This window comes from Protopterus annectens, chromosome 4.part1 (assembly GCF_019279795.1).
Source record: "Protopterus annectens isolate FY-2018-M chromosome 4.part1, PAN1.0, whole genome shotgun sequence".
NCBI classification, from domain to species: domain Eukaryota; kingdom Metazoa; phylum Chordata; order Ceratodontiformes; family Protopteridae; genus Protopterus; species Protopterus annectens.
The window spans coordinates 818,853,458-818,879,798 of record NC_056734.1 but is presented as its reverse complement, the minus strand read 5'-3'; the positions used below and the strand labels follow the sequence as shown (position 1 = coordinate 818,879,798).

The following is a 26,341-nucleotide window of genomic DNA, read 5'->3' as shown; positions in this document are numbered from 1 at the left end:
TTAAGGAACCAATTTATTGTTTGTTATTTTTTTGTTTCCTAGAACTAATTGGAAATTATTATTCTGTCTAATACAAATGATTACCTAATTTATGTGAGAATTTCAAGACATAAGGTACATTTAAAGGTATAGCTCAGATTTTTCCAAGGTGTTAATCCTCTCTCTCTCTAGATATATATATATATATATATATATATATATATATATATATATATATATATATATATATATATATATATATTTGGGGAGTGAGAGATAAATCAATATAGCTATAGACATATGCATCTATCTATCTATCTATCTATCTATCTATCTATCTATCACTGTATCTATCTGTCTACACACAGACATATATATATATATATATATATATATATATATATATATATATATATATATATATATGGGTCTACTTCAAAACATCTAAAACCCATAACATCAAATTTCATAACATCGAGACCAGAGCATCTAAAACCCATAACATCTAAAATTCATAACATCAAATTTCATAACATCGAAAATGTGCATCAGAAAATCCAACATTACAAATCACATAAAAATAACATCCCCTCCACATATAACAACACCAAACTACCAAACACACTTTTTACTACGTTTCTGCTGGGGGAACACACGGGGCACACCTCCCGTAAATTAAATATAGCAACTCCGAGATCGCACTACAGTGGGGAAAAGTTAATTTCCTAACCTCACTGTATCACAATCACCATCAAGATACATAATATACATTTTAGATGTTATGAAATTATATGTTATGAGTTTTAGATGTTATGGATTTTTGCTGTTCTAGTCTCAATGTTATAAAATTAGATGTTATTGGTTTTAGATGTTTTGAAGGGGACCCATATATAGATATAGATATGTAGATATAGACATAGATGTAGATATATATATATATATATATATATATATATATATATAGTTTTAGATATAGATATAAATGTATATTTGTATCTATACATACATATAGATAGAGAGATATATAACATATGTGTATGCATATGTATTTGTGTGTAAGCATATTTATAAGAAATTACTTTAAAAGTTCTCTGGTAGCATTATTTCACAACCAGGACTTTCATGGTATGTGATTTCATGACCAAGCATTCTCTTGCTGTTACTGCTACTGAAGAGACTTGCAGTAGTTTAGACAATCATTTTGTCTGTAGGGAAACACTGAAGATTCTTGATCAAGGCAGTCATTAGGTCACTGCAAATCAGGATGCAGGAGTGCATAAACTCAATTATGTAACTGCCAGGCCCATCACCAGTTCTGCATTCTCTATAGGAATTCTCTGCTAGATTTACAAGTAAATACTCTTTTTGTTAATTATGATTGTTTTTTTCATGAAGATGTTGTTATTAATGTAGTTAAACCGCTCATTTATTAAAGTGGGCACTGATTGCTTAAACGTGTCCTTATCTGAATGTTGTTAATGTATGCTTTTAAAAAAATAAATCTTTATGCATAATTCCCCAACACACGCACTCAAGATCATCTGCATAATATCCCCAATACTTGTTCTCCCCCCCAAACAGGCTTCTGCTCTGTTGCAAAATTGTCACCTGTACTTCAAAGTATCGGTGCTACAGTATTTCTTGTTTCTTCTCCAAATACGTCCTAAACGATTTCTAAGGTACTATAGATGGCCAGAAATTCCTTCACACAAGCCTCTTATATGGCCAAATGAAAAAAAAACTGTCCTTCTGGATCAAGAAGTATCCTCTCCTTCATTCTACAATTTCTGAGGTTTATCTGGCCCATTTCAGACATTTTTTGATCAAGATATTACTTCCTTGGCTGTAAGGATACATGCATCATACTGTGCATTATGTTCTGGTGAAAGAGAAGTCTTTGACTCAGTAAAGACTGCTGAAACTGATTCTGAAGATGATCCCATAGTTCTAGTTCTGACATCCATTTAAGAACCCATCACTGCCTTAAGATATGCTCTCTGTGAGTAATTTGTTTGCTGTTACCTGCCCTGTAAATAAGATTTTTATCATTGTTATTGAAGTTTATGTTCTGGAAGGTGCTGTTCTTGAAGGAGACAACACTTATGTTAGTTCTAGAGTATTATTTATAAGCAGCTTTACTTCAGCTTTAGTATGTACTAGGTCTTTAGCAGAACAAATCCTTATTTTCTCCTGTAGGTGGTTTCTAAGCTGTCACTCCACTGATCCATTTGCCAGACAGCTCCCTTTCTAGTTGATATCCACAACTAGGAGATAATATATTATGAAGACTAAATGTGCAGCATTAGTTATGGTTTGACCTTCATATGATACATGAATATAGGAAGATGGTGTCACAAATTGTTTGTCTTGGATTCTGGCAGTGACGGATTTGTAGTTACACTCCATGTGGACTGAGAAATGCACCATTTTTTGTCACCAAAGCTCTTGGCAAACATAGTGACTCAACATTAATGCTAGGCTGTCTCCAGTGTGTGTCAGGATTGCGTCTATGACATATATCAGTGTCAAAGGTACTTGGTTATCAGTGCCTACCTTTACCAAGAATTACAGTTCACATCTGTCATTTAACAGAGTATCTTTTGGGTAAGTGGTCCTTCAGGGCATTACTCCCAAAGTCCTTCATTATTTAGATCTTTCCATCCCTCAGATTCTTATGAGGGTAGTGCTTAAGAGCTCCACTCATTGCTGAGGGCTCCTAAAAGTAAGATATAACAGATATGTGACTACTCTTTATATCATTTAATCTTCAAGAGTACCCTGTACGTTGGGAGCATTGTTACTGTCTCCAATCCATATTGCACATGAGGATTCAGTTTACACAATGACAGCAGGGCCTCCTGTAAGTAAATTTCAATTTTATACTTTATAGCCCTCATACAGCATTTTCTTGCAAGTGTAAATCCTGTTTTAAGTGTGAAGCTAAAAGAAATGTGTATCCTGAGGGGCACATGTCCCCAGTACAGAAGCAAGGATACCATGTATGGTTCAAAGGGGCCATGTGCACTTCGATTGTAAACATTTAAGAGGCACATGAAGGGGCACAAGAAGGCACACCAATGTCTTACAGACACTGTTTAAGGACCTTTTTTATGGTAAGATCCATTTTTATGGTAAGTGCGTATGTATCTGCTTTGTCCAGTAATACTCACCTCTGCACTTTCTTTGTCACAGGCTGCACCATTGATATTATGACCAGTGATCATTCACCTGTCTTCGCCACATTTGATGTTGGAGTCACTTCTCAGTTTGTCCCAAAGAAAGGTCAGTAGAGTTTCCAGTCTTTTTGAATTGCACAAATGTCAGTGTAGGCTGGTATATGGGAAGAATGTGTTTGAAACTGTGTTAGAGGCAATAGACATCACTTCATAGAAGTGTCCTGCTTGGGAGTGAGAATAGAATGTCCAGTGCCAGACAGAGAGCTGAAGAAGAAGATCAAGCAGCAAGGTGTCATCTATTTGGAAGGAGGGGAGGATGCATTATTGGCTACCCTCAAAGTTTGCTGCCAAGTGAAGGTGCAGTCACCATAGCAACTAAGAAGGACATTAAATATCAGACTGTAAGTTGCTGCTGCTGTTCTCCAGTGTGTGTATGTATAACATGTCTGTGTGAGATCAGATTCATTTGTATCTGTGAGAGAGAGAGAGAGATAGAGAGTGTGTGTGTGTGTGTGTGTGTGTGTGTGTGTGTGTGTGTGTGTGTGTGTGTGTGTGTGTGTGTGCGTGTGTGTTTGGGTGGGTGTGGGTGTGTGTGAGTGTGTGTGTGTCTGCATCTGTTTGTGGTTGCGTGTGTGCGTGTGTGTGTGTGTGTGTGTGTGTGTGTGTGTGTGGTGAGGGGGTGCATGTATGTCTGCCTACATTCACACATTCCAGTGTGTACAACCCATAAAGTGGCACTAGGATGAAATTCATAAAATGAAATGTTCACATTCTCCTGCATGCCAATACCTCACCTACCTGAAAACCAGTTTCTGAGAGCTAATAATTTTTTCTACTTTGGACAGGGCAGCCATTTCCAACTGGCTCTTTTCTAAATAGAATTCTGCTAGAGACACCTGGAGGAATTAGATGTCTATGGCTATGCCCACTAAGAAACAAAATTTACCGCAAAAAAAGCAAATAAGCAAACTGTAAACGTGCAGTTACAGGGCATATCAGAGTAGATACATATGCAGGAACCCCAAGTATAAGAAATAGTCATTAATGCCAGTATTTATTTTCTCCCTCTATCAGATGACCTGTCTATTGGGGCGCATAGTAAATATTGTTAGTAACAGACTAGAATTTTTAGGTACTTGATAAATGAGACCAATCTCCTTGAAATTATATTCTGTTGGCTGTACTGAACAGTACCTGCAAGAGTAGATCTGGGCGTAGTGCAGCTTAATATGATGTGGCAGTAGGTAATGGGTGGATGGTGCTGTATAACTGTGTATACAAGTATGAATGTGCACCCCCCCCCCATCAAGAAAAGAAGGCTATCAGTTGTAAAACAAGTGGAAGACTGAATATCTATAAATTCCTGTACCAAGTCACTTAAACAAAAAGCAGGGTGTTTGGAGAAGCACAATGCTAGGTATGCATAGTTTTAGTTCCATAGCTTCCCTGTATCTAACTCTGCCACACATGCCTCTCAACCATCCCAAATTCCTCATTTTTTACCAGTTTTGTGGACCCAAATAATGGGGTGCCAGGATTCCAGAGTGATACCCCATAATTTCCAAGTGTCACAGCTTTCTTCTTAAAGTTTTTGTTTTTGACTGATGTCATCATGTGCGTGGTGATGTCAGCTCAGTGAACAGCCTGTCAGCCTGTCGGAATTGAGCTCCAGGGATGAAGTGCGAGCATTTCTGGCTAGGTTGAGCAGTTGTTTTACTTCTGCGAGCAAGGGTCAGGGCGGGCTTGCAAAGTTAAACTGCAAGGGAAGGGTTCAAATAGACAGAACAGCCATGTACTTAAGTTGGTGGCTCCAGGAATGTCCGTTAAGCTGCAAGGTCCGGGAACATTGGTTTGAAGTATTTCTAAAGTCCGTTTAGGTATGTATTATCTCTCTCCTGAAGTCCGTTAAGCTGCAAAGTATTTCTGAAATCCATTAAGCTGCAAGGTATTTCTGAAGTTCAGTGTGTGTGAAGTCCATGAAGCTGCAAGGTATTTATTTCTGAAGTTCAGTGTGTGTGAAGTCCGTTAAGCTGCAAGGTATTTATTTCTGAAGTCTGTTAAGCTGCAAGGGTGTGTGTGTGTGTGTGCGTGCGTGCGTGCGTGCGTGCGTGTGTGTGTGTGTGTGTGTGTGTGTGTGTGTGTGTGTGTGTGTGTGTGTGTGTGTGTGTGTGTGTGTGGTGAGGGGGTGCATTTATGTCTGCCTACATTCACACATTCCAGTGTGTACAACCCATAAAGTGGCACTAGGATGAAATTCATAAAATGAAATGTTCACATTCTCCTGCATGCCAATACCTCACCTACCTGAAAACCAGTTTCTGAGAGCTAATAATTTTTTCTACTTTGGACAGGGCAGACATTTCCAACTGGCTCTTTTCTAAATAGAATTTTGCTAGGGACACCTGGAGGAATTAGATGTCTATGGCTATGCCCACTAAGAAACAAAATTTACCGCAAAAAAAGCAAATAAGCAAACTGTAAACGTGCAGTTGCAGGGCATATCAGAGTAGATACATATGCAGGAACCCCAAGTACAAGAAATAGTCATTAATGCCAGTATTTATTTTCTCCCTCTATCAGATGACCTGTCTATTGGGGCGCATAGTAAATATTGTTAGTAACAGACTAGAATTTTTAGGTACTTGATAAATGAGACCAATCTCCTTCAAATTATATTCTGTTGGCTGTACTGAACAGTACCTGCAAGAGTAGATCTGGGCGTAGTGCAGCTTAATATGATGTGGCAGTAGGTAATGGGTGGATGGTGCTGTATATCTGTGTATACAAGTATGAATGTGCACCCCCCCATCAAGAAAAGAAGGCTATCAGTTGTAAAACAAGTGGAATACTGAATATCTATAAATTCCTGTACCAAGTCACTTAAACATAAAGCAGGGTGTTTGGAGAAGCACAATGCTAGGTATGCATAGTTTTAGTGCCATAGCTTCCCTGTATCTAACTCTGCCACACATGCCTCTCAACCATCCCAAATTCCTCATTTTTTACCAGTTTTGTGGACCCAAATAATGGGGTGCCAGGATTCCAGAGTGATACCCCATAATTTCCAAGTTTCACGGCTTTCTTCTTAAAGTTTTTGTTTTTGACTGATGTCATCATGTGCGTGGTGATGTCAGCTCAGTGAACAGCCTGTCAGCCTGTCGGAATTGAGCTCCAGGGATGAAGTGCGAGCATTTCTGGCTAGGTTGAGCAGTTGTTTTACTTCTGCGAGCAAGGGTCAGGGCGGGCTTGCAAAGTTAAACTGCAAGGGAAGGGTTCAAACAGACAGAACAGCCATGTACTTAAGTTGGTGGCTCCAGGAATGTCCGTTAAGCTGCAAGGTCCGGGAACATTGGTTTGAAGTATTTCTAAAGTCCGTTTAGGTATGTATTATCTATCTCCTGAAGTCCGTTAAGCTGCAAAGTATTTCTGAAATCCATTAAGCTGCAAGGTATTTCTGAAGTTCAGTGTGTGTGAAGTCCATGAAGCTGCAAGGTATTTATTTCTGAAGTTCAGTGTGTGTGAAGTCCGTTAAGCTGCAAGGTATTTATTTCTGAAGTCTGTTAAGCTGCAAGGGTGTGTGTGTGTGTGTGTGTGTGTGTGTGTGTGTGTGTGTGTGTGTGTGTGTGTGTGTGTGTGTGTGTGTGTGTGTGTGTGTGTGTGTGTGTGTGTGTGATTTCTGAAGTCCATTAAGCTGCAAGGATATGTGTGTGTGATTTCTGAAGTCCATTAAGCTGCAAGGGTGGGTGGGTGTGATTTCTGAAGTCCGTTAAGCTGCAAGGATATGTCTGTGTGATTTCTGAAGTCCATTAAGCTGCAAGGGTGTGTGTGTGTGATTTCTGAAGTCCATTAAGCTGCAAGTGTGTGTGTGTGTGTGTGTGTGTGTGTGTGTGTGTGTGTGTGTGTGTGTGTGTGTGTGTGTCTGTCTGTACAACACGTAACAAGAGCCTGAATTCTCTACCCACCACCACTTGTGAAAACTGTCCAGGTTTTTGCCTCATATTTTTGTTCTGTTTCTTATAAAAGCTGTGGTTTTCTGGAGGATTGAATTCACTTAGTAATGACAGACATTTGAATTTAAGACTTTATATTCTTCAGAAAATACATGGTAATGCAAACCTTTATTCTAGTAATTTTCCAAGTTTATGAGATCAATATTGTCCCTATTTTGGGTCTGTATTCCCCCATTATTGCCGTTGTCCAGGTTTTTTTGTGCTAAGAGGTTAAGGGCTATGGTGAGAACTGAATTCACTAATTGTTTGGGGGCTATATTCCACCATTATTGGCTTTGTTCAGGTGTTTTGTGCTAAGAGGATGAGATCTATGGTGAAAATTGAATTCACTAAATGATAGCCATCTAAGTTTCAGTCTTCCTATCTTTCAGGAAACAGCTTGTTTGGCATAGTGATATGTTGCTCTCAGTGTAGTGCACAGGGTCCTAAGTTCAAGACTTGGCAGTGAAATGCATGGTGGTAACACATTTTATTCTAGCAACATTCCAGGATTATACAAGCAATGTTTATAATGTGTCCCTGGTTTTGAGGCTTTTGTTCCTCCATCCCATACATTTTGGCTTTTTCCAGATTTCTTGAGCTCCAAAGTTGAGAGATGCTACGGCTAAGTGTTGAGTGGATTTTACAAGGAGCTGAGGGCTTCAGGGGAAGAGAAGTTTAGTGCTGCTTATGCTGAGTCAGCTTGCATTGTTAATAGCAAAACAGGTTGAATGCTTGATTTTGATGCAGAAGGCTGTGGGTTCTACTCCCATAGTATGTAGACACATAGCTGATACTGTACTGTGTTGTACTTTTAAAGGGGGTGGATGCTGCAGTCCTGAGAATGTCTTCTTTAGCAGCAGTAACTAGTAACTATGAACCTGTTATCAGTTTGTCATCTATTCCCTTTTGTAATATTACTAATCATTTTTTAATGTAGCATAAACAATTTATTCCTCAAGGGCAACAGGCACTTTATTTGTATATGAAACAATGAAATATAAAGTTGTTCACTAGCATTAGTTACTGATCTCTTTAATGTGGAATTATTTAGTTGACTTTTACTTTTACAGAGATTGTGCATATTTACTGATACTGTGTATTGTAGAAATTTGAGTAAACGTTTATGATAGAAATGTTTTGAATTGAGCAGTTTTGTCATTATTGGTTCATGCATTTTGTTTCATTTCTTACTGGAAAAATGTTCAAAACAATATATTTAAAACGCGCTCTGCCTCTAACAAGTGTGCTCTATTATACAAGGAATATAATTTGATACAATCAGGAAGGTGTTTCAAAGAACATGTTTTGTGTGCAAGGGGCCTATGATTTGAAAACAGCTCAAAGGTAATCTTTATCCATCAATGGCCTGTTGCATTTTCTTTGAATGTGGATTTCAATGCTGTTTCAATGAATGTGAGTTTCAAGGGCAGGGAAGTTTTAATGCTAAGTCTGTTTTCATTGTGAGATTATTTTGCTTTGTTTAGCAGATGCTATTAGTGTTTGTGCTATAAAATGAAAAATAAAAGTTTTAAATGAACTCCAAATAATCATTGTAGAAGACACTCAGTATGCACATTAGTGTTTATGTTAAATGGGGTGAAACAGCTAAGTAATGGGACATTGGAATGGCTGCAGGCGGACTCTGGGGTCATATTTTGGGTGTCTGTTCTTCAGTTTGCGTTTGAAAGTTGGTATCCCACAATTCCATTGGAGTGGGTGGGGTTACATATTTTGTATGCAAATGTTATGTTAATTAGCACACCGATTTGTACATATTATCATGGGCCCTTGTCCAGATTTTTGATATTTCCTGGTTAAGAGGTATGCTGCCACAGTATGGGATCAGTGCAGTGCTTGTGATAATCTTGTAAAGGTGGTAAATGTGAATGCATCTGGCTTCGGTATGGGTAATTTGTCCAGCTGAGGACCAGAATGCGGCATTAAAAAGACTGACTTCGGTTTTATACTTTTGCAATTAATAGTTGAAGGTTAGTAGATGTATAGTGCTGACTGGTACTAGGCCTGTCCGTAGCAGTTGACATTATATTTCTTAATCATTTAACCAAGGCAGCATTGACAGTGAGATGAGGATACCTTCTTTAATCCTGTGCTCTTTGACAACAGCTACTGTTACTGTCTAAGCAGGGATACTAACCTAACATATTCCTTTCTCGGCAAAAATCTCAGGAGGTTGAAGGAACACACAGTTTTCCCCCTATTTTAGGAAAAGAGTGAAATTGTTTTCTGTGTTTCTTCTACCTTAGATCATGGCAATTCTAATTTACAAGGTGGAATTGAGTTTTCTGAGTGTTTCGCGAAGTTGAAGACAAAATCCAAGACCAAGTTCATCATTGAATTCCATTCCAGCTGCTTGATAAGTAAGACTTTTTTTTCATTTGTAATCATTTCGTATTGAGGTGAATGGTGGAAAACTTTGAAATATATTTTAGGACTTTCTACATATGTTTCATTCTACTATTACATGGATAATACTGCTGCTAACATTATTTAAATAGTAATCTAGGAAAATGATGAAAGGTTATTTCTAATATTGTGTTAATTACTGATCTTAGAACTAAAGAGCTATCAGTTTTGTTAGAAAAAAATGGTACACCTGGCTAATTGCAAAATGCAGTCTGGTGACTACCTCACAGCACTACCTCACAGCACTTGGAGCTATGGAGTCTATGAAATAATATGGCTGCACATAAAGAATTAAATTTTCTTTTCACAGTGTGTATTCTGTTGTCCTTATAGCTAATGTTTTGTTTCAGTGAAATGCATGTCACCAGGATACAATAACACGACTACAGGTGCTGTTCAGGCATGTCAGATTTGTGAAAAAGTTAATTAACACTTTGCCTGTTAATAACACTGCCACCAATAGATGGATTTGATATTCAAATTAATTCTGAATGCAGTATCATTCTGCTTGATTAAAGACATAACTATTTAGGTGATACATCATTCCCCCTTGTAGAAAATGAACAGCAAATGGATTTAATGTGAGAAATTTGATGTATACTGTAACATAATCAATAACTTTTACATCAGACTGCAAAAATATCTAGTCCAGTAAAAATATTGCAGTCAAACAAAAATCTAATTCTTATACAACACTTAGGCAAAGTGAACTTGAAGCAAAATGATCAGGATGTAAGATAAATGGTGACATCAGAGATCAACTGCTGTACTACATGACAAATGATTGATTTCAGTTCTTGCTATATAATCATTATCATCATCTTTTTTTCCAGCTTTCTATACAGTATAACTCTCTTAGTTTGGTTCTAGCTGCTTTTGATTTTTTTTCTGGAAGCTGTGGTTTTCCTTTAAGTCATTTAATCCAATCTTAGATGACAGCAATGGATTTATTGTAGTTTTGACCCAAATTAATGAATTAGAGCTGAAACATATATGCCTGAGATTCACATACAAATGTGTGGTTATTCTAGCAGAATGATGTATTACATGCAGTTACTATGGTATTTACATTGTGGATGGTGCCAATGTGGTAGGGTTGAGAGACTCCAAACTGCTGAGTGCATTGTCTTTTCTTTGGACTAAGAAGCAATGCTTAGAATCTGCCTTAAGACAGTGAACACATGCATTTTTTCCTGTACTCGCTGCCTTTGTGCTTACTGTGCTCAGAGAAATTTCAGTATTTCCCTATAGGTACTGGTGATTAGACAACTACTTAAGCCCCAGAGATCCTCCCCTGGCAAATCTGATCTTCTTTGTATGCCATCTTGGCTGTGCCTCAGTAAAATTTAAATGCAAACTACACTGCCTTTCTTTTATGATGCAAATAAGTAATGTTAGAAATAAAGCAATTATCCCCAGTCTTCTGACTACTAAGGATCTACTTTCCCTGCCTTTGTCAGACAGCCTGACAGAAAACAACAAATATGTCCTGAAATGGGTCTCTATTTGTCAAACCACAAATCAGCAAACGCCTGTTCATCGAACATCTATTCATTGAATCTACTAATCATCAAACTGAGTTTTCAGTGAAATCTTTCTTAGGGCAAATTGATGGTTGGCCACCTTCTGGAAATTGCCCCTTTCCCCACTGTAGTGTGATCTCAAAGTTGATATATTTAGTTGGGAGGGTTATACCCCCCTAGAGTAGGTGTTATGTTATATGGTTTTGTTCACGGTCGCTAGGTTGGACTACCCTTAGTTTGCCCTAGGAAAAAATTGTCTAAAAACTCAGTTTATTAGTAGCTTCAGTGAATAGGTGTTCGATGAATAAGCATTCGCTGATTTGTGATTTGACAAAGTGATACAGCCCCCCTGAATCAAATCAATTTTTTGTATTACCAGAAAAGGTCAGTAAGTGCTGCCTAGTGAAATATTTTCAGGACCATCTGTACCCTTTGTCTGTTCAAAGAGTTGTTTTTACTTTTTAACGCAATGAAGGTGCAATATTGTAGAATTGTACCTCTTTCTGTTGTTTAATATCAGTGTTTCACAATATATAAGTTTTTGCTGTAGGTTAGACAAAACTTTAAATATTTTTGCCAAAGTTTAAGAAATGTTTTTTTTTTTTTTAGTTTTATTAAAACATTAGTTCATTTGCTGTTTTCATGTTCATTTCATGGTACAACTGCCTAATGAGGAGAATTGACTTGTAAAAATACTGGCAGGTGGCCTTAATGAGTTATAATGCAACACAATTGCTTTACAGGCATAGCCTGTTGATCTTCAGACAAAGATCACTGTTGTAGTACCTAAGCTATATGGGATTCTACCTTTGCGACTGGCCAGATTTATACAGCTTTAGATGCTTTCCCTCCACACCAACTGTGAACAGCTCCATAAAAGGGAATTGGAGTGTAAGAAGGCTTCAGGGTTTTTTTTGTTTTGTTTTTTTTTTTTGCCACAGATGTGAGTGCTTCTTCAGTATGTCCCAGTGGAGCTATTAGGCAGTTAGTGATGTTCAGGAGCTCGGAGGATTAGTCTCTGTTAGAGAAAGTCTTCCATTATGTATTTGGCAAAAAAAACTGTTGTTTTTCTGTGACTTTTTCTTGTAGAGTTAGGAAATGGAATGTTTTGGAATGTCATTTCTTTTCTTAGGAAGTTCTCATGTTTATGCTTATGTGATCTTTTTGTGGAGAAATGTGTTATTTTTGACAGACATTTTGCTTATAAATGAGCATTTTGTGTGTTTGGAACATGATAGTATGCTTGTAACGGACTCTGAGTGGTTTTCTTACTTTAAAACCACTTCTCCTCTGAATTACACTTTATCAATTCATGCTGGATATGTTACCTGACTTTGACTTCTCTTCTTTTGCTTATCCATGTAGCAACCTTTGGTCTCTGTGGTTTTACCTTCCTTGTACACAAAAGGAAGAATTTTGTGAAGGAGTCTTTGGGTGTCAGCCTGTCTCCTGTTCTGCCTCAGCTTCTGGTGACTGTTGTGACTGCTTGTTCATAAGACTGCCCCCCTTTCCCCATGCCCTCTTGGTTTAGCCTTTTCAGCCATCATAGACTGGGGGCCAGCCACATCCTTTGTGCCTGTACAAATGCCCTTGGTGCAAGGGAGAGCCTACAAACAGTCAGTCTCTTGTGTGCTTAGTGAAAAAGCTTCCAATATCCTGTGTTTATTTCTATAGACAGGGCAGACTTACTGGAATTTGCCAAGGAACTTATTAGAACTTTTCCTTACCTACTATTTCTTCAGACAAGAAAAGGAGAAGAGACCCTTCTCTTTTTGAAAGAGAATTTCAGTATGAAGAAAATAAATTGTTGGGGAGGAGGTTGTACTTTGGGAAATTCCTCTCAGTCTGTGTTATCTCATTTTGAAAAAAGCATGTCTTCAAATTTTCCTGTTGAAGAGATTTCTTTTACTGGCAGTTTATCTAAGATGAAAGAGATTTTTCAGTGAGACCAGAATGAGGTTCCTGTGGCACACAAAATGTACTATGATGCATAACAGTTAGAGATGCCTATTCCTCCAGTCTTGCCTACTTTAAATAATGTTTTTCTCACTCCTTCTAGCTTACCTGACAGCCTCCTCCTCCCATGTAGTCTGACAGGCTATACATGGTACCCCAGGCACACAAGTACCTGTTTTCTAATCTTAAAGCAGACACAGAAGTTATTTCTCTATCCAAATCTGCTTCTGCTGAAGTTGTTACTACTGCTTATCTCATTTCCTCTGACATGGATGAGAAAGCAGGGGATACGCTGGGGAAGAATATGCATTCTTCTTGTAAATTAAATTATGAAAGTTAAGTTTTTTACTGTTAGCATTTGAAAACATGCAGAAGTTAATGGTTAACCTCCCTCCTTCTAAGGTAAAAAATTCATTAAATGCTTCAGTGACAGCTGTTTCACAGGTGATTGAGCATATTTTAAATTAAATACTACTGTGACATATCTGTTGCTTAGGTGACTAAGCATATTTTAAAGTATAGGTTCATAGGTTCATAGGGTGGTCCTAGGGCCTATACAAGCCTAGCCATAAGAATTCCCTGACTATTTCTTCCCACAATATTTACTTCCCTGGACCCCTGTCTAGCAGGGTGACTGACATGATCCCCAGGGTGAATTTCCTATCTCCCATCCAGTTGTCAAGGTTCCTTTTGAAGAAGGCCAAAGAGGCACTCTGCTTGACATGTATGGGCAGTCTATTCCAGAGTCTGGGGAGTCTCTGGGTCAGAAACTTATCTCTCCAGCATGTTTTGTTCATTGTGATGACAAGGTTTAGATCCCTGGAGCGTGTGGCTCTGAGGGATTGGGATTTCTTTAAGTGTAGCATGTCCAACAGCTCTGTGTTTGACATGGCCTTGTATGTTAAGCAGAGATTGCCTCTGAGTAGACGATATACGACTGAGTATAACTGGAGTTTTTTTAGACAGTCAGCATAGGGCATCTGCTTTAGGCCTGTGATTCTTTTAGTGGGATATTTCTGTGGCCTTTCCAGTTGTTGCAGATGTCTTGAGAGGTACATACCAAACGGGGCATTGTATTCTACAATGGGTCTAATGAGGTATGAGTACAGTGGGACAATGACCTCTTTTTTTCCGGATGAAAAGCCCTTAGTGATGAGGTGTGCCACATAGAAGGATTTCCTGACTATTGTGGCAATGTGGTTATCGAAGGTGAGACCACTGTCCACCTGTATCCCTGAGTCTGTTTTCACACTTTTGGTGTTTAGTGTACTGCCACCTATGTGGTAATTCACAGGTACATGTTTTTTTTCCCATAGGGGATAACTATACATTTCTTGGCATTGAGCTTGAGCCCATGGCTCTAGCACCAAGCATCTGTTTCTGTAAGGCCCTTTTGTAGAATATCCACATCATTTGGGGATTTAACAATGGCTCCCAGTTTGCAGTCATCTGTGAACTTTGTTAACCAGAGTCCCTTAGTGTTGGCCTATGATGCTGCTGATTCATATTCCAGAGCAGCAGCTACTGTGTCAGTATAGAGGAGGTTTGCTTGACTTCATTTTTAAAATCTCCCTGAATATGTTAAAACCAAGATTATAAATTCTCCAGTAAATAAAGAGGCTTGTTTTGGCCTGTCTGCTGCTGAGGCACTAAGAATTATGATGAAAGGGGAAAATAGATTCAAATGTCTTAATTTTTTCCACACACCCCCCCCCCCTTTTCAAAGCAAATAGTAATTTCCCTTCTCCTCAACCCCTTTTCCCATAAGCAATTTAAGTAACAAGGCACTGAAAAACAGGGTGTTACAAAGCAATGGAAAAGAGGCTCTAAAAAGAAAGGAAAGACCTTTAAAAACCAAGAGCAGTCCTCATAGTCAACATGACTATTTCCTCTACAGCCCTCCAGCTGGCATCAGATTGTTTCCAACAAGTTGGGTTCTGAAGGCAATCCAGAGTGGGGACACTTGGAGATGGGAATCTCTGTCTCCTTTCCTGGGGATTCTCCCTCGTACAGGGATCCAGATCTCTCTAGTTCCTTCCATCCTAAACCACATGTTGTATCAGGAGTCATAGAACCTGTCTTAGGTCATAGATTTGGTCTGTTTGGCTCACATTATCGGTTCTCTCTTTTACCCTTTGGACTATCCACCGCACCAAGGATATTCACAAAATGCCTAGCTCCAGTCACTACTTACTGCAGACTTCAAGGTATTTGCATTTTTCCATATTTGGACAATTGTCTTATCTTTGTAGACTCTTTTTACAGCTGTCAAGAGTCTTTAACAACCAGATTTTCAGAAATGTCTACTCCATCTGGGTTTTCATATCACCCTTCCGAAGTCTTCTCCAATCCCTTTTCACAGAATGATTTTCCTGAGATGTTTGTTGAATTCAGCTTTGGGAAGAACCTTTCTTCCTCCAGACAAAGTAGACATGTTTCGACAGTTCTTCCTGTGTTTCTCCAGTCAAAGTCATGCATCTTCAAGGGAGCTGGGGTGCTGGGGTACATGCAAGGGAGCCCGCAGGATTTTTTGCAGGGGGGTGCAAACCCAGAGCCCCACCCACATAGCTCACCCCGCCCCCTTCCAACACAGAGTCCACCCACCCGCCATTCCAGTGTCCCATTACTTGGCTATTTCTCCCCATTTACTGTAGACACTGTTCAAATCTGTGTGCATACTGTTTTATGCTTTAGTTCTACAATGATTACAGGCAGTTGGATTTAATTTACAACTTTTATTTCAAACATTATAGCCCAAACACCGAGACATTTACTAAACCTAAACAAAGCAATAGTCTTACAATGAAAACAGACTTGGCATTAGAGTTTCTCTACTTTTGAAACTGTCAATGAAACAGCATTGAAACCCACATTCAAAGAAAATGCATCTGGCCAGTGGCAGGTTATTTACCTTTGAACTGTTTTCAAGCAATAGGTTCCTTGCACACCGTTAGGGTCATGCAAAAGTTATTTGGTTTACCTGATTGTATTAATTATAATATATAATTGAATTCTATATCTTGTATTACACAGCAACACTTGTTTGAGTGTCTAAAGTAATCTGAATAATTCCACATTAAAGATATCTGAAACTAATGAAGATGTTGCTAGAAAACTGTATATTTCAGTGTTTCATCTACAAATTCAGTGCCTAAGAATAAATTGCCTATGTTAAATTAAAAAAATGGTAAGCTGGTATGTTGCAATAGAAAATGGATGACAAGCTGAAAAACAGGTTCATAGTTATTAGGCATCTCATCCAAAGGAGGACATCCTGAGGACTGCAGCATACAAATGTATATGCTGTAGGAATAGAACCTCAAGCCTTTACATTAAGATTCAAGTATTCTACTTGTGGTGCTACTAACATAGCTTTAAAGCTTTATACCACAATAGAGATACCAATTGCTAAACAAAACAGTTGCACATAGTAAACAGACTTGGCATGAGCAGCAGTGAACTTAGCTTCCCTTAAAACTCAGTTCCTTGAAAATGCACTTGAAAAATCTACCTGCTAACTCTAGCTTGGGCATTTCACTTTCTCTCTCTCACAAACATACCACACCCCTCAAGACCTCAACCTTAGTGCAAGAAATATTGACAAAGCCTAAAATAAATAGGGACAGACTATAAATATGGCTCTCAGAAACTTAGAAAATTGCAAGAGTAGCAGGATTTGTGTTAGTATGCATTTTCTAAATGACATGACATCTAAAACTGAAATCTCATTTAGCAACTTCAATCCTTTTTAGGAGGAATATGGGGCAAAAATCTGGACAGCTGAACACACACCAAATAATTCTGGCCAGACTTTAATTAGTTCTGGGAAGGTTGCTGATCTGAAGTGGGTGAAAGTGATAACTGATCTGCAGCTCAGCAATGTTTTAGCAGAGCATTGTTTTATCACTACCTATTGTGTTTGCACATAAGCTGTAGTCATTTCAAACATTTGCCTTTTTTGATTATTACAGAATACATTTACCCACCAAAGCTATTGTGTTTTGACTTCAGTGTGGAGATAGTTGTTGCAGGGCTTGGCTTTTAAGTAAGGTAGCAATGCTTATTTACCATATACCATTAAAGCCACCCAACTACAAGTGTACTAACACACAGACACTGCTATAAGACACTTGTCTCCAATAAAATGTAATGAGCTTTTGAAAATACTGTAATCCTGTCCTTTTATTACAAATACTGTCATATGCATTTCAATACCCAAGGCTTATACATTATCTAGTCATGTAAATATTCTTTGCATGGCCTTTCAATGCTGGTAATTCTTTAACAATATGCTTACTAAAGCTTGCAGCTTACAATCTCCGACAAGCTTACCTGATGTTCATTAAACCATGGCTACTTAAACAGAGCAACAGGGCACTGTGACAGCATGCAGTTCCTGAATAATAAGAAGCATAAATCAACAGTATAAACATCTGATAGAAAACCAGAACATTTTGCAAAATCTAGGACAGATGAAAAGCCATGGATCTACCTTGGATGGGGAATACTCTGCACACTTACACTGCATAACTGCTCCTTGCCTTCCTTGGACACATCCAGAGCCACTACAATGGGGATGGGGTGCAATAAGTATGTCATAATTTGAAATGTCTCTGGCTGACAGTGATGGCTCTGACACTCATACCTCTCGACTTCAGAGCAAGAAATCTGGACAAAGCCATACATAGAACTAGAAGTGGGACACAGTTTTAAATAAACAGAACAGGTAGATCTTACATTAGTACAAATTTTCTGAAGGGTATAAAATATGAAACTCAAATGTCTGCCATTATTTTCTAACTTCAATCTTTAATGACTTGCCACTAATTTGCCAGAAAACCACAATTTTATGAAAAACAGACCAAAATGTGATGCAAAATACCTGTCAAAAGAGGGACACCTTTTAATATTAACAGTTAACTTGCGCGTAACAAAATAAGAGCATCCACATGCATTTCTGAAATATATAATTGTCATTTTGGAGGAGGGATTATTAGGGAGAGCAACATTTTGAGCCAGATTGAGATGTTTGGATATTCCTAATCTACAAATAGATTTGCACATACCTCTCAACCTCTTAATGCAGGAAATCTGAACAAGGCCAAATATATTGGGGAACATACAAACACTACTAAAAATTGCTCTTTATAAAACTTACAGTCTTGCATTAGCATGCATTTTCTGAAGGTTATGACATCTGAAACTCAATGTCTGTCATTTAATGGCTTCATTCCTAAATGATTTGCTAGAAAATCACAAATTTTATGAGGAACAAACCAAAATAAGCAGCAAATATCTACCATTCTGCAAAGATATGGACAACTGAGAGGTATAGTTCAACAAATCATGGTCAAATGGAGCCTCCCCTGCAGCCATTCCAATGTCCCATTCCTTTTACCATAAACACTAATGTGCATACTGCTTTACTTCTGATGATTTAGGATTTCATTTGAACGTTTTATTTTGCATTTTACAGCACAAACCCTAATACATATCTATTAAAGCAATGCAGTTTCACAATGAAACTAGATTAACATTAAAACTTCTCTGCCCTTTAAACTCACATGCATTGAAACAGCACTGAAAACCACTTTCACAGAAAATACATTTTGCCAATGGCAAATATTAACTCTGGGCTGTCTTCAAAATCATAGGCCCCTCGAACACAACATAAACATGCTCTTTAATACACCTTCCTGACTGTATTACATTATATTCCTTGTACAATACAGTACAGTTGTTAGAGGGCATTTTAAATTTATTGCTTTGAACATTTTTCCAGTAAACAATGAAACAAAAGGCATCCACCAATGACAAAATTGCCCAATTCAGAACATTTCCATCATAAAGTCTACTCAAGTCCACCAGTATCAGTAAAAATATACACAATCTCTGTAGTAAAATCCACATTGAAGAAATTTGTAACTAATAAAGAGGTTGCTGCTAGCAAACACTTTATATGTCATTGTTTAATCTACAAATAAAGTGCCTGTTACCCTTGAAGAATAACTTGCCTTTGTTGCATGCAATAAAAAATGAAAAGCTAGTAATACGCAATAGGGAATGGATAGCAAACTGTTAACAGTTCCATAGTTACTAGGTATCTTTGCCAAAAGACTGCAGCATCCACCCCTTTACAACACAATACAGCATCAGCAATGCATTTACCTACTGTGAGAGTAGAACCCACAGCCTTCAGCATCTAAAGTAAGTACACTATCTGTTGTGCTATTAACAATGCAAGCAGACTAAACATAAGCAGCACTAAACTTTTGCTCCCCTGCAGCTCCTTGTAAAATCTACTCGACTCAGCTGTATCTCTGAAAAGAGAAAAAGCCTGTCAGCACTAGGTAAAGTACCAAAATACTTCTACATAGTAACTCTTTCCTGTATTTACGACAAACTTAAAGAAGTACACTTTATCCTTGTCACAATTACTAACACGGACACTACAAGCAGTAGTATGAAATAATTTAAGCAGATGTATGTTAACTGCAGCTGCTTAAATGATTAACTGATACTCACAAAATTGCACCATTCACCTATTGGGACCAATCAGCATCTCCTCCACAGTGTCAACTGTGCTTTTAACAGTTTGCTGCCTGGGCAGCAGATTCCTTCATCCTATCTTAGATGTAGCTTTGAATTCCATCTTTTATCTATAGCAGAGATCAATGTAATAGATGCATAGTGTGGCACCTTTCATAAATATATACCATTACATTTTTGTTAGTCTTCAGATACTACATATTCATGTGAGCTGTTAAAGTTACAGCTAGTGGTCTCTGGCTTTAGTTTAAGAATTCTGGGGTAAATCATTTCATGTTTTCTTATCCAACGTCTGACTTACAGACCATAAAAAAATAGACTGATATTACCTGATCTACCTTTATTTTAGCTATGGAGGTATCAATCCCCCCAAAGAAGAAAAAAAAACAGCAGTAGGTACCAAACAGATATTATAACTTAACATTTACATTTGCTTCTTAAAGTGATACAGATGAATTTTGCACCTGCAGTCAAGATAATAATGTCCAACCTCATTTCTATCTCTGCAGTCCATGTAGATGGTTTACAAAGCTGCCCTAGACATCTCAGCTTCAGATTTCCTCTAGCAGTGACTACAACTTATTTCCCTGCCTCACAAAAATTCCCAGAACTAACAAGTGAAATGTCCCACACATCTTTATGGTGACATTTCAAGAGAAAGAAAGAAATCATCACTTTAACAAGTACACACACCGTATGTTTGCCTATACATGCTTGAAAACCTTCTTACTGCAGCTGTCTGGTTTACTTCAAGAAAACTAATTCTTAACCTTTCAAAATATAAGTTATGATTTTCAGAACCCAACAAAAGCTATGATCAGTTCCACCAGACTGGGCCATCCCAGGCTCTGCTAAAAATTGCTAAAGATCACTTTTCCCTTAGAATAGCTAGGGCTCTAGCTAGTCTTATTTCTAGATAAAAAATATTTGCTATATTTTTAAAATCTTCTTTTATCTCCAGCAGCTGGGGAAGCCACTAATAAAACAATCATCACTTTAACATAACAAGTACACACAACAAATGTCCCACTTTGGACATTTGAAAAGGTGGCAAGTTGGCAACCCTATAGTACATTACACACACACACACACACACAACTCTACCTGCCATCTTCCGTCTGTTTACTCCTTGAGTCCCTTGCTATTCCGTTTCAGGTCCCATCTTCTTCCATTCCCGCCGAATCATCCCGCTTGCAAAGCCATCCTTGTAAACTCCCGCCACAAGCTTCTAAATATTCACGAGCGATGATGTCATGCCACTGGACTGTTAACACACACGGACTTTCTTCTTAAAGAAGAACGCATCGTATAAAAAAAAACTTTTAACTTTTTTAAATTATCTAGTCAGCCGATTGGGTACATGGTATCGATTATTCTCATGCTTCCATGACTGGATTACGCATAAGGAAAACCCAGTGTTACCACAGATCAGACCGGACTCAGGATCCTACACCTATTGTCCTTTCAGATCCCAGTTCTGTGAATTTGTGAGCAGGAAGATTGAATGATGAGTAGAGCAGATAGCTTTGAATACTAAAAATGCCTCTAACCTACAAACAATACCAACTCAAATATGTCGACTCATTCTATGTTCCCCTCACTATATACATTACTAACACTCCTTTACATATGTACAATGGCTCTCCATCCGCAAATGGCATGACTTTCTCTACTTTATTTTCATGTACAAATTAATCAACAGTACTGGTACTACATAACTCTCCTCTAAACTAGCTACAGTCAGCTAATCAGACAGAAATACATTATACATTGTGTTTTAATTACGAATACAATATACATATTTAGACTGTATTACCCTATGGTAAACAATTCTTCATGTCAGCTAAATCTCTGTGTTCACTAAATCTTTACAAAATAGTCCACTGACTGTCTTTACCCTGCAGAATAATTATTTTCTAATATTGAACCATGTTTATTCCACTACTGTCTGCCCTCAGCTAGCATAATGTTAACTTCCTTTCCAAACCAGATAATTAATGCATTTTCTTTAACTAACCTAATGATACATCTAAAAATGTTGCTATATAAAGATTGTATTTCCCTGTACACTTGACTGTCACAGGCTATGTAAATAATGGAAATATTATTTATATTGTCAGATTACACTCTTGACTAACTTTATGTGAGTTGTCTGTTTTGTTTAGTCTATGACAATTGGATAGGTATCAATATTAATTTAACTTTCTATTTCTGTAGTTAGTTTGGAATTCACAGCAGTACAACTGTTTACTAACTCTCTCATTATGCTTGTGTTGGTAACTATAGTATATCAATATTTTGCATGTAACAGTCCAGCTGTGCTTGGTACACTATTCTTGCATGGTGTATAGCACTAATTTTATAATATACCACCTGAGCTGTGGCTGAAATGAGTCACTGTATGATCAGCCTAGTACACCAGTTAACAAACAAACAATATCTAAATGCACTAACTTTTTCTCTGTGCTTGAGACAGTTAAAATGTTTTTACAGTACATTTGTTAAAATTTCAGTGACTCTGCATTGCAGAGTGTAGCTCAGTCCTTAGGAAATTGAATCAGATCAGCATGATTATAGTGTTCCCTTAAATAACGGAATATATGTCAAAAATAAAAGGGCCCCCAAGCCAGTGCCTTGAGGAACTCCCATGTCTAGGATTTCTCTACTTAAAATGGGCCCTGTAAAGAATCCCAAGGGAAACCCATGGCCTAACCATCATATTGGCAAAATGGGCCCAAGTCAGACATCTGATATAATGTTGTGGCTGGGATCTCTAAATTAGTAAAAGGGGCCCAAGTCAGACCCTGAGCTAATGCTGTGGCTGTGATCTCTATACTGGGAAAAGGTGCCCAAGTTAGACCCCTGAGAAAATGTTGTGGCTGTGATCTCTATACTGGAAAAGGGGCCCGACCCCTGAGATAATGTTGTGGCTGTGATCTCTGTACTGCTAAAAGGGGCCCAAGTTAGACCCCCCCTGATATAATGTTGTGGTTGTGATCTCTATACTGGTAAAAGGGGCTCAAGTCAGACCCCTGAGATAATGTTGTGGCTGTGATCTCTGTACTGCTAAAAGGGGCCCAAGACAAAGATCTGAGGGGCTCTTATATCTTCTTATGTATGGGAGGTGTTGCCACAATACTTGACATGCTGCATTCTCTTCTACAAACAGCCCAGGTCTCCAGATAAGTTGTACAAGTATGACACAGACATCTCTCACTTATATTTGAATTTAAAACCCAAAACAGCAATCTTGGCTATACCTTCTTTCTTTTCTGAGAAGCCACCAGTACCTCTGAGGACTCTTTTTTTTTCCCAGGGGTCAGATTGACTGAAAGATATGAGAAAAAAAATGTTCACTTCAAGTAACTTAGCTACTAGGACCAAAAGTTGTTTAGCACATATGTTATCATACAGAAATTGTGTATGATGTGACGTGTATTCAGACTGCTGTGAACAGCATGCCAAATTCTAAGTTAAAGAAAAATATTTTAGTTAGCTAAAACTACTGCAGCAGTAGGCCTCTAGTTTATAACATGCTATTATGATTTGGTGAATACCAAGCATGAAGCACTAGTGACAGGAGAGTTCATTCAAAGGCATACTGGGCTGTCATCAGAAGATTTACCAAAGGATTTGAACGCTCATATTTTAGATGGTCTTGCCACACACAACGTTTTGTTTGGCAGCTGTACTGTTGATCTCATTAGTATTGCATGTAAAACAGAAAATTTCCATTTATTTCAGTTCTACCACCCTGCATTTATTTATTTAGATTTGTTTACAGAGATAGTCTGACTGAGAAAAAAAAATCAGTAGAGTCCTGGGGTGATAAGCTCTGCTCCAGTTACATAAAATACAACAAAATAAAAAACAAGAAATTCTTAATCATTGTAAGGGTATAGGCAAATCAATAACATACTTAGCCTTTACATTGTTCTTTGTTAAATGTTCATATGGTTACAGGATTTCTCTAGAATGGGTGCACTTTGTGTCATCAAACGTAAGTTTGGCAAATGCAAAAAGAGCTAGTGCTGTTTGCTGAAATTACATTTGTTGACAGTGGCGTTAGCTTTTTCTCCACTGTTGTGTGACCTTGGAGTTGGTATATACAAGTCCAGAGGTTTGCGATGTGCAGGGCCTGCTCCTGCAGAAACATAATTTTTGTTTCTTGAATGTGGTTTTGGCAAACAGTTTTAATTTTTTTTCTATTAGCCAAAATTGCCTTCATTGACTTGACATGAATCCCTCTAAAATATACCACTTTTCCAAATATCTTATTTTATATATTAGTTAGGAAATAAAAATAAATACAAAGTATGATGGAAGTAGGGATAAGAAGTAAATGTAGAGATAATGTGAGATAGCTTTTTAGGTAAGAGTTTTTTATCGTTATATGGTGAGGTTGGTGAGAAAGGAAGGAAGCTGGTAGATAAGGAAAAATAGAAGAGAAATTTTGCTTTAGAACATTGACACTTGAAAGCTTAGAATTTTAAATGTTGAGGTTTTAATTGTTAGTACTTAGGTAATAGGGCAATACTGTTCATTCGTGGTATAAAGGGACATTGCTAATTACAGGTTAAATGCCAATGAAAATATTTTTTAGTATAAATTATTTAATTTTAAGCATTACCTACATATGAAGCCAAAGCCTGTTCACCAATCTACTTCAGCCAAACTTTTAATTTTCCTCAATCATCAATTTCTTTGTAAGCACCAGATAGGAATTATGATTAACCTGATATGTTTTATGGAGTGTTACCACTTTCATAACTTAAAACCTAGTGTTTCATTAATTCAACCTAATATTGACTGAACGTCATTTTATAAAACATGGTAATATATAAGTTTTATTTTCAGAAAGTGTTATTCAATATATTCATTTTTGGCTATACTCATATGACCTATATTTCAAATACAGAGTACAGTTATTTTTATTATTACTACTACTATTGTTATTACTATTATTGTTATTATTATTTACTGTAATTAATTTCATACCATTTAATTACAGATAAAAATGTAAACTACTAGTATATCACATATCTCATAAACCAAATGTGAAAGCACAGCATTTGCAGCACAGGCAGTTCTGATGTACTGAAATGTCAATTGCAGAAATCCTGCAATTTTTATTTTTTTTAATAATTGGATTTTTTCTTAAATGCTGCTTTATTGATGTACATCATCATACAATTATTGTATTGCTGTCATGTCTGGTGCACCCTTGTAACTGCATTTAATTTAATATTACCTTCTTGCTCTATCACAATAGACAGCAAGTCTGATCCATCACACGGGATGACAAAACTAAATCCAAATCACAGTAAGAAAAGAGAAGGAAGCAAATATTTTTATCACTATGATTTGAAAGTAGCTTAGGTTATTCATGCTGCTTTGTCCTTAATTGCTCCTTCCTGTTGGTTCCTCTAAACTATGGGTAGGTCAGTCTCACTTTATTATCCTCCCTTCTATCTCTTTTCCTGCATTTTCACCAATCTTTTAATCCCTTTATCTACTATGACCCAATCCATACTATCCTTTTTTCCAAATGTATCATTTTTTCTCATGCAATAAAGTTAAAGTTAATCCTGCTAATGTGCATATTACATCCCACTTACACTGATTTCTAGTTGTTCTTATCTTATCTCTGTTTTCTTTTAACCTTAACAGGAAGTGCACTGGCTCTCAACCACTCTACAACATGACAAAAGATTGTATGTAATGATGATGGCTGGATAGACCTTTCTCCATCTTCCTCTGTTTCTTTAGTTTTCATGAAGTCCAAAGGTGATTGGTGTCCCTTTGCTTGAGAGTGACAGAAATGTGTTCTTCCCCTGCTGTTTCCCTTCCAGATGATCCCTATTTCAGTGAAGCCTTCAGGCTTATGACTCCTGCTTTATAGTAAACATTTAGTCCTTGTTCTTTCCTTGAAGTGTATCTGAATGCTTTTCTAAGTAGACAGAGAAGAACACCCAGGGAATCCCTCCCTTAGAGCTTGACATTAGAGATAACACAGTTATTTACATGTACCTTGATTTGTGTCCTTCCATTTCTAAAAAGGCAAAACAATTGCATTGTATATACTAGAAACAAGCTTTTATTCAAATGAGAAATCCCATATTGGATTCCAAGGTTGTTTTATTATATGTCTCAGAAACCTCGGTAGTAGGTCATTCTTCCTCAAAATGGTAGTCCAAGGCTATGGACATCACTGGCAATATGATCTATACTTCTACCATGTTGAAATCTACATCCATCAGGAAATGCAATATGGCACATAGCTGAAGAAAAATGTTCAGGAATATCAATTTTAAGTAAAGAAAATACTGAAATCTTAGACTTTACATTACTAATATTAGAAAAAGTATTAATAGTGGATATACAATTGAAAAATGAAGTATACAGGATAGTTTCACTATATGAGTATGTCATACTAAAACAAAGGGAAATTATGTTTAGGAAAATGTTTGACTATGTTAATGTCAATATGCAAATTATAATACCAGGAAATTTTAATTGTGATTTGAGACATAGGAGAAAAAATATTAAAGTTATTTCGGAAATAATAAAAAAAAAATCGCAAAATTTATTTATGGAACAATAAGCAGTGGGATTATAAAAGAGGTAAGTTGAAGATATAAATTGATTACTTTGTACTATCAGAGAGTCTAGAAGTATTAAATAAGGGGAAAAAAGATTACAGGTTTTTTGAATCGTGGCAATTTGGGTAGAAGTGCAAGCT

The 26,341-nt window shown here is 37.3% G+C and overlaps 1 protein-coding gene across 2 annotated transcripts in view; it reads left to right on the top strand.

Annotated features, from left to right (window-relative positions):
• Positions 1–26,341, top strand: part of INPP5D (inositol polyphosphate-5-phosphatase D) — a 1,064,128-nt gene that overhangs the window by 777,443 nt on the left and 260,344 nt on the right. For both annotated transcript variants that reach the window (XM_044070586.1, XM_044070585.1), the window contains exons 19-20: positions 3,172–3,261; positions 9,412–9,525. In XM_044070586.1, the coding sequence (XP_043926521.1) occupies positions 3,172–3,261; positions 9,412–9,525 (204 nt within the window). The remainder of the gene's footprint in view (positions 1–3,171; positions 3,262–9,411; positions 9,526–26,341) is intronic.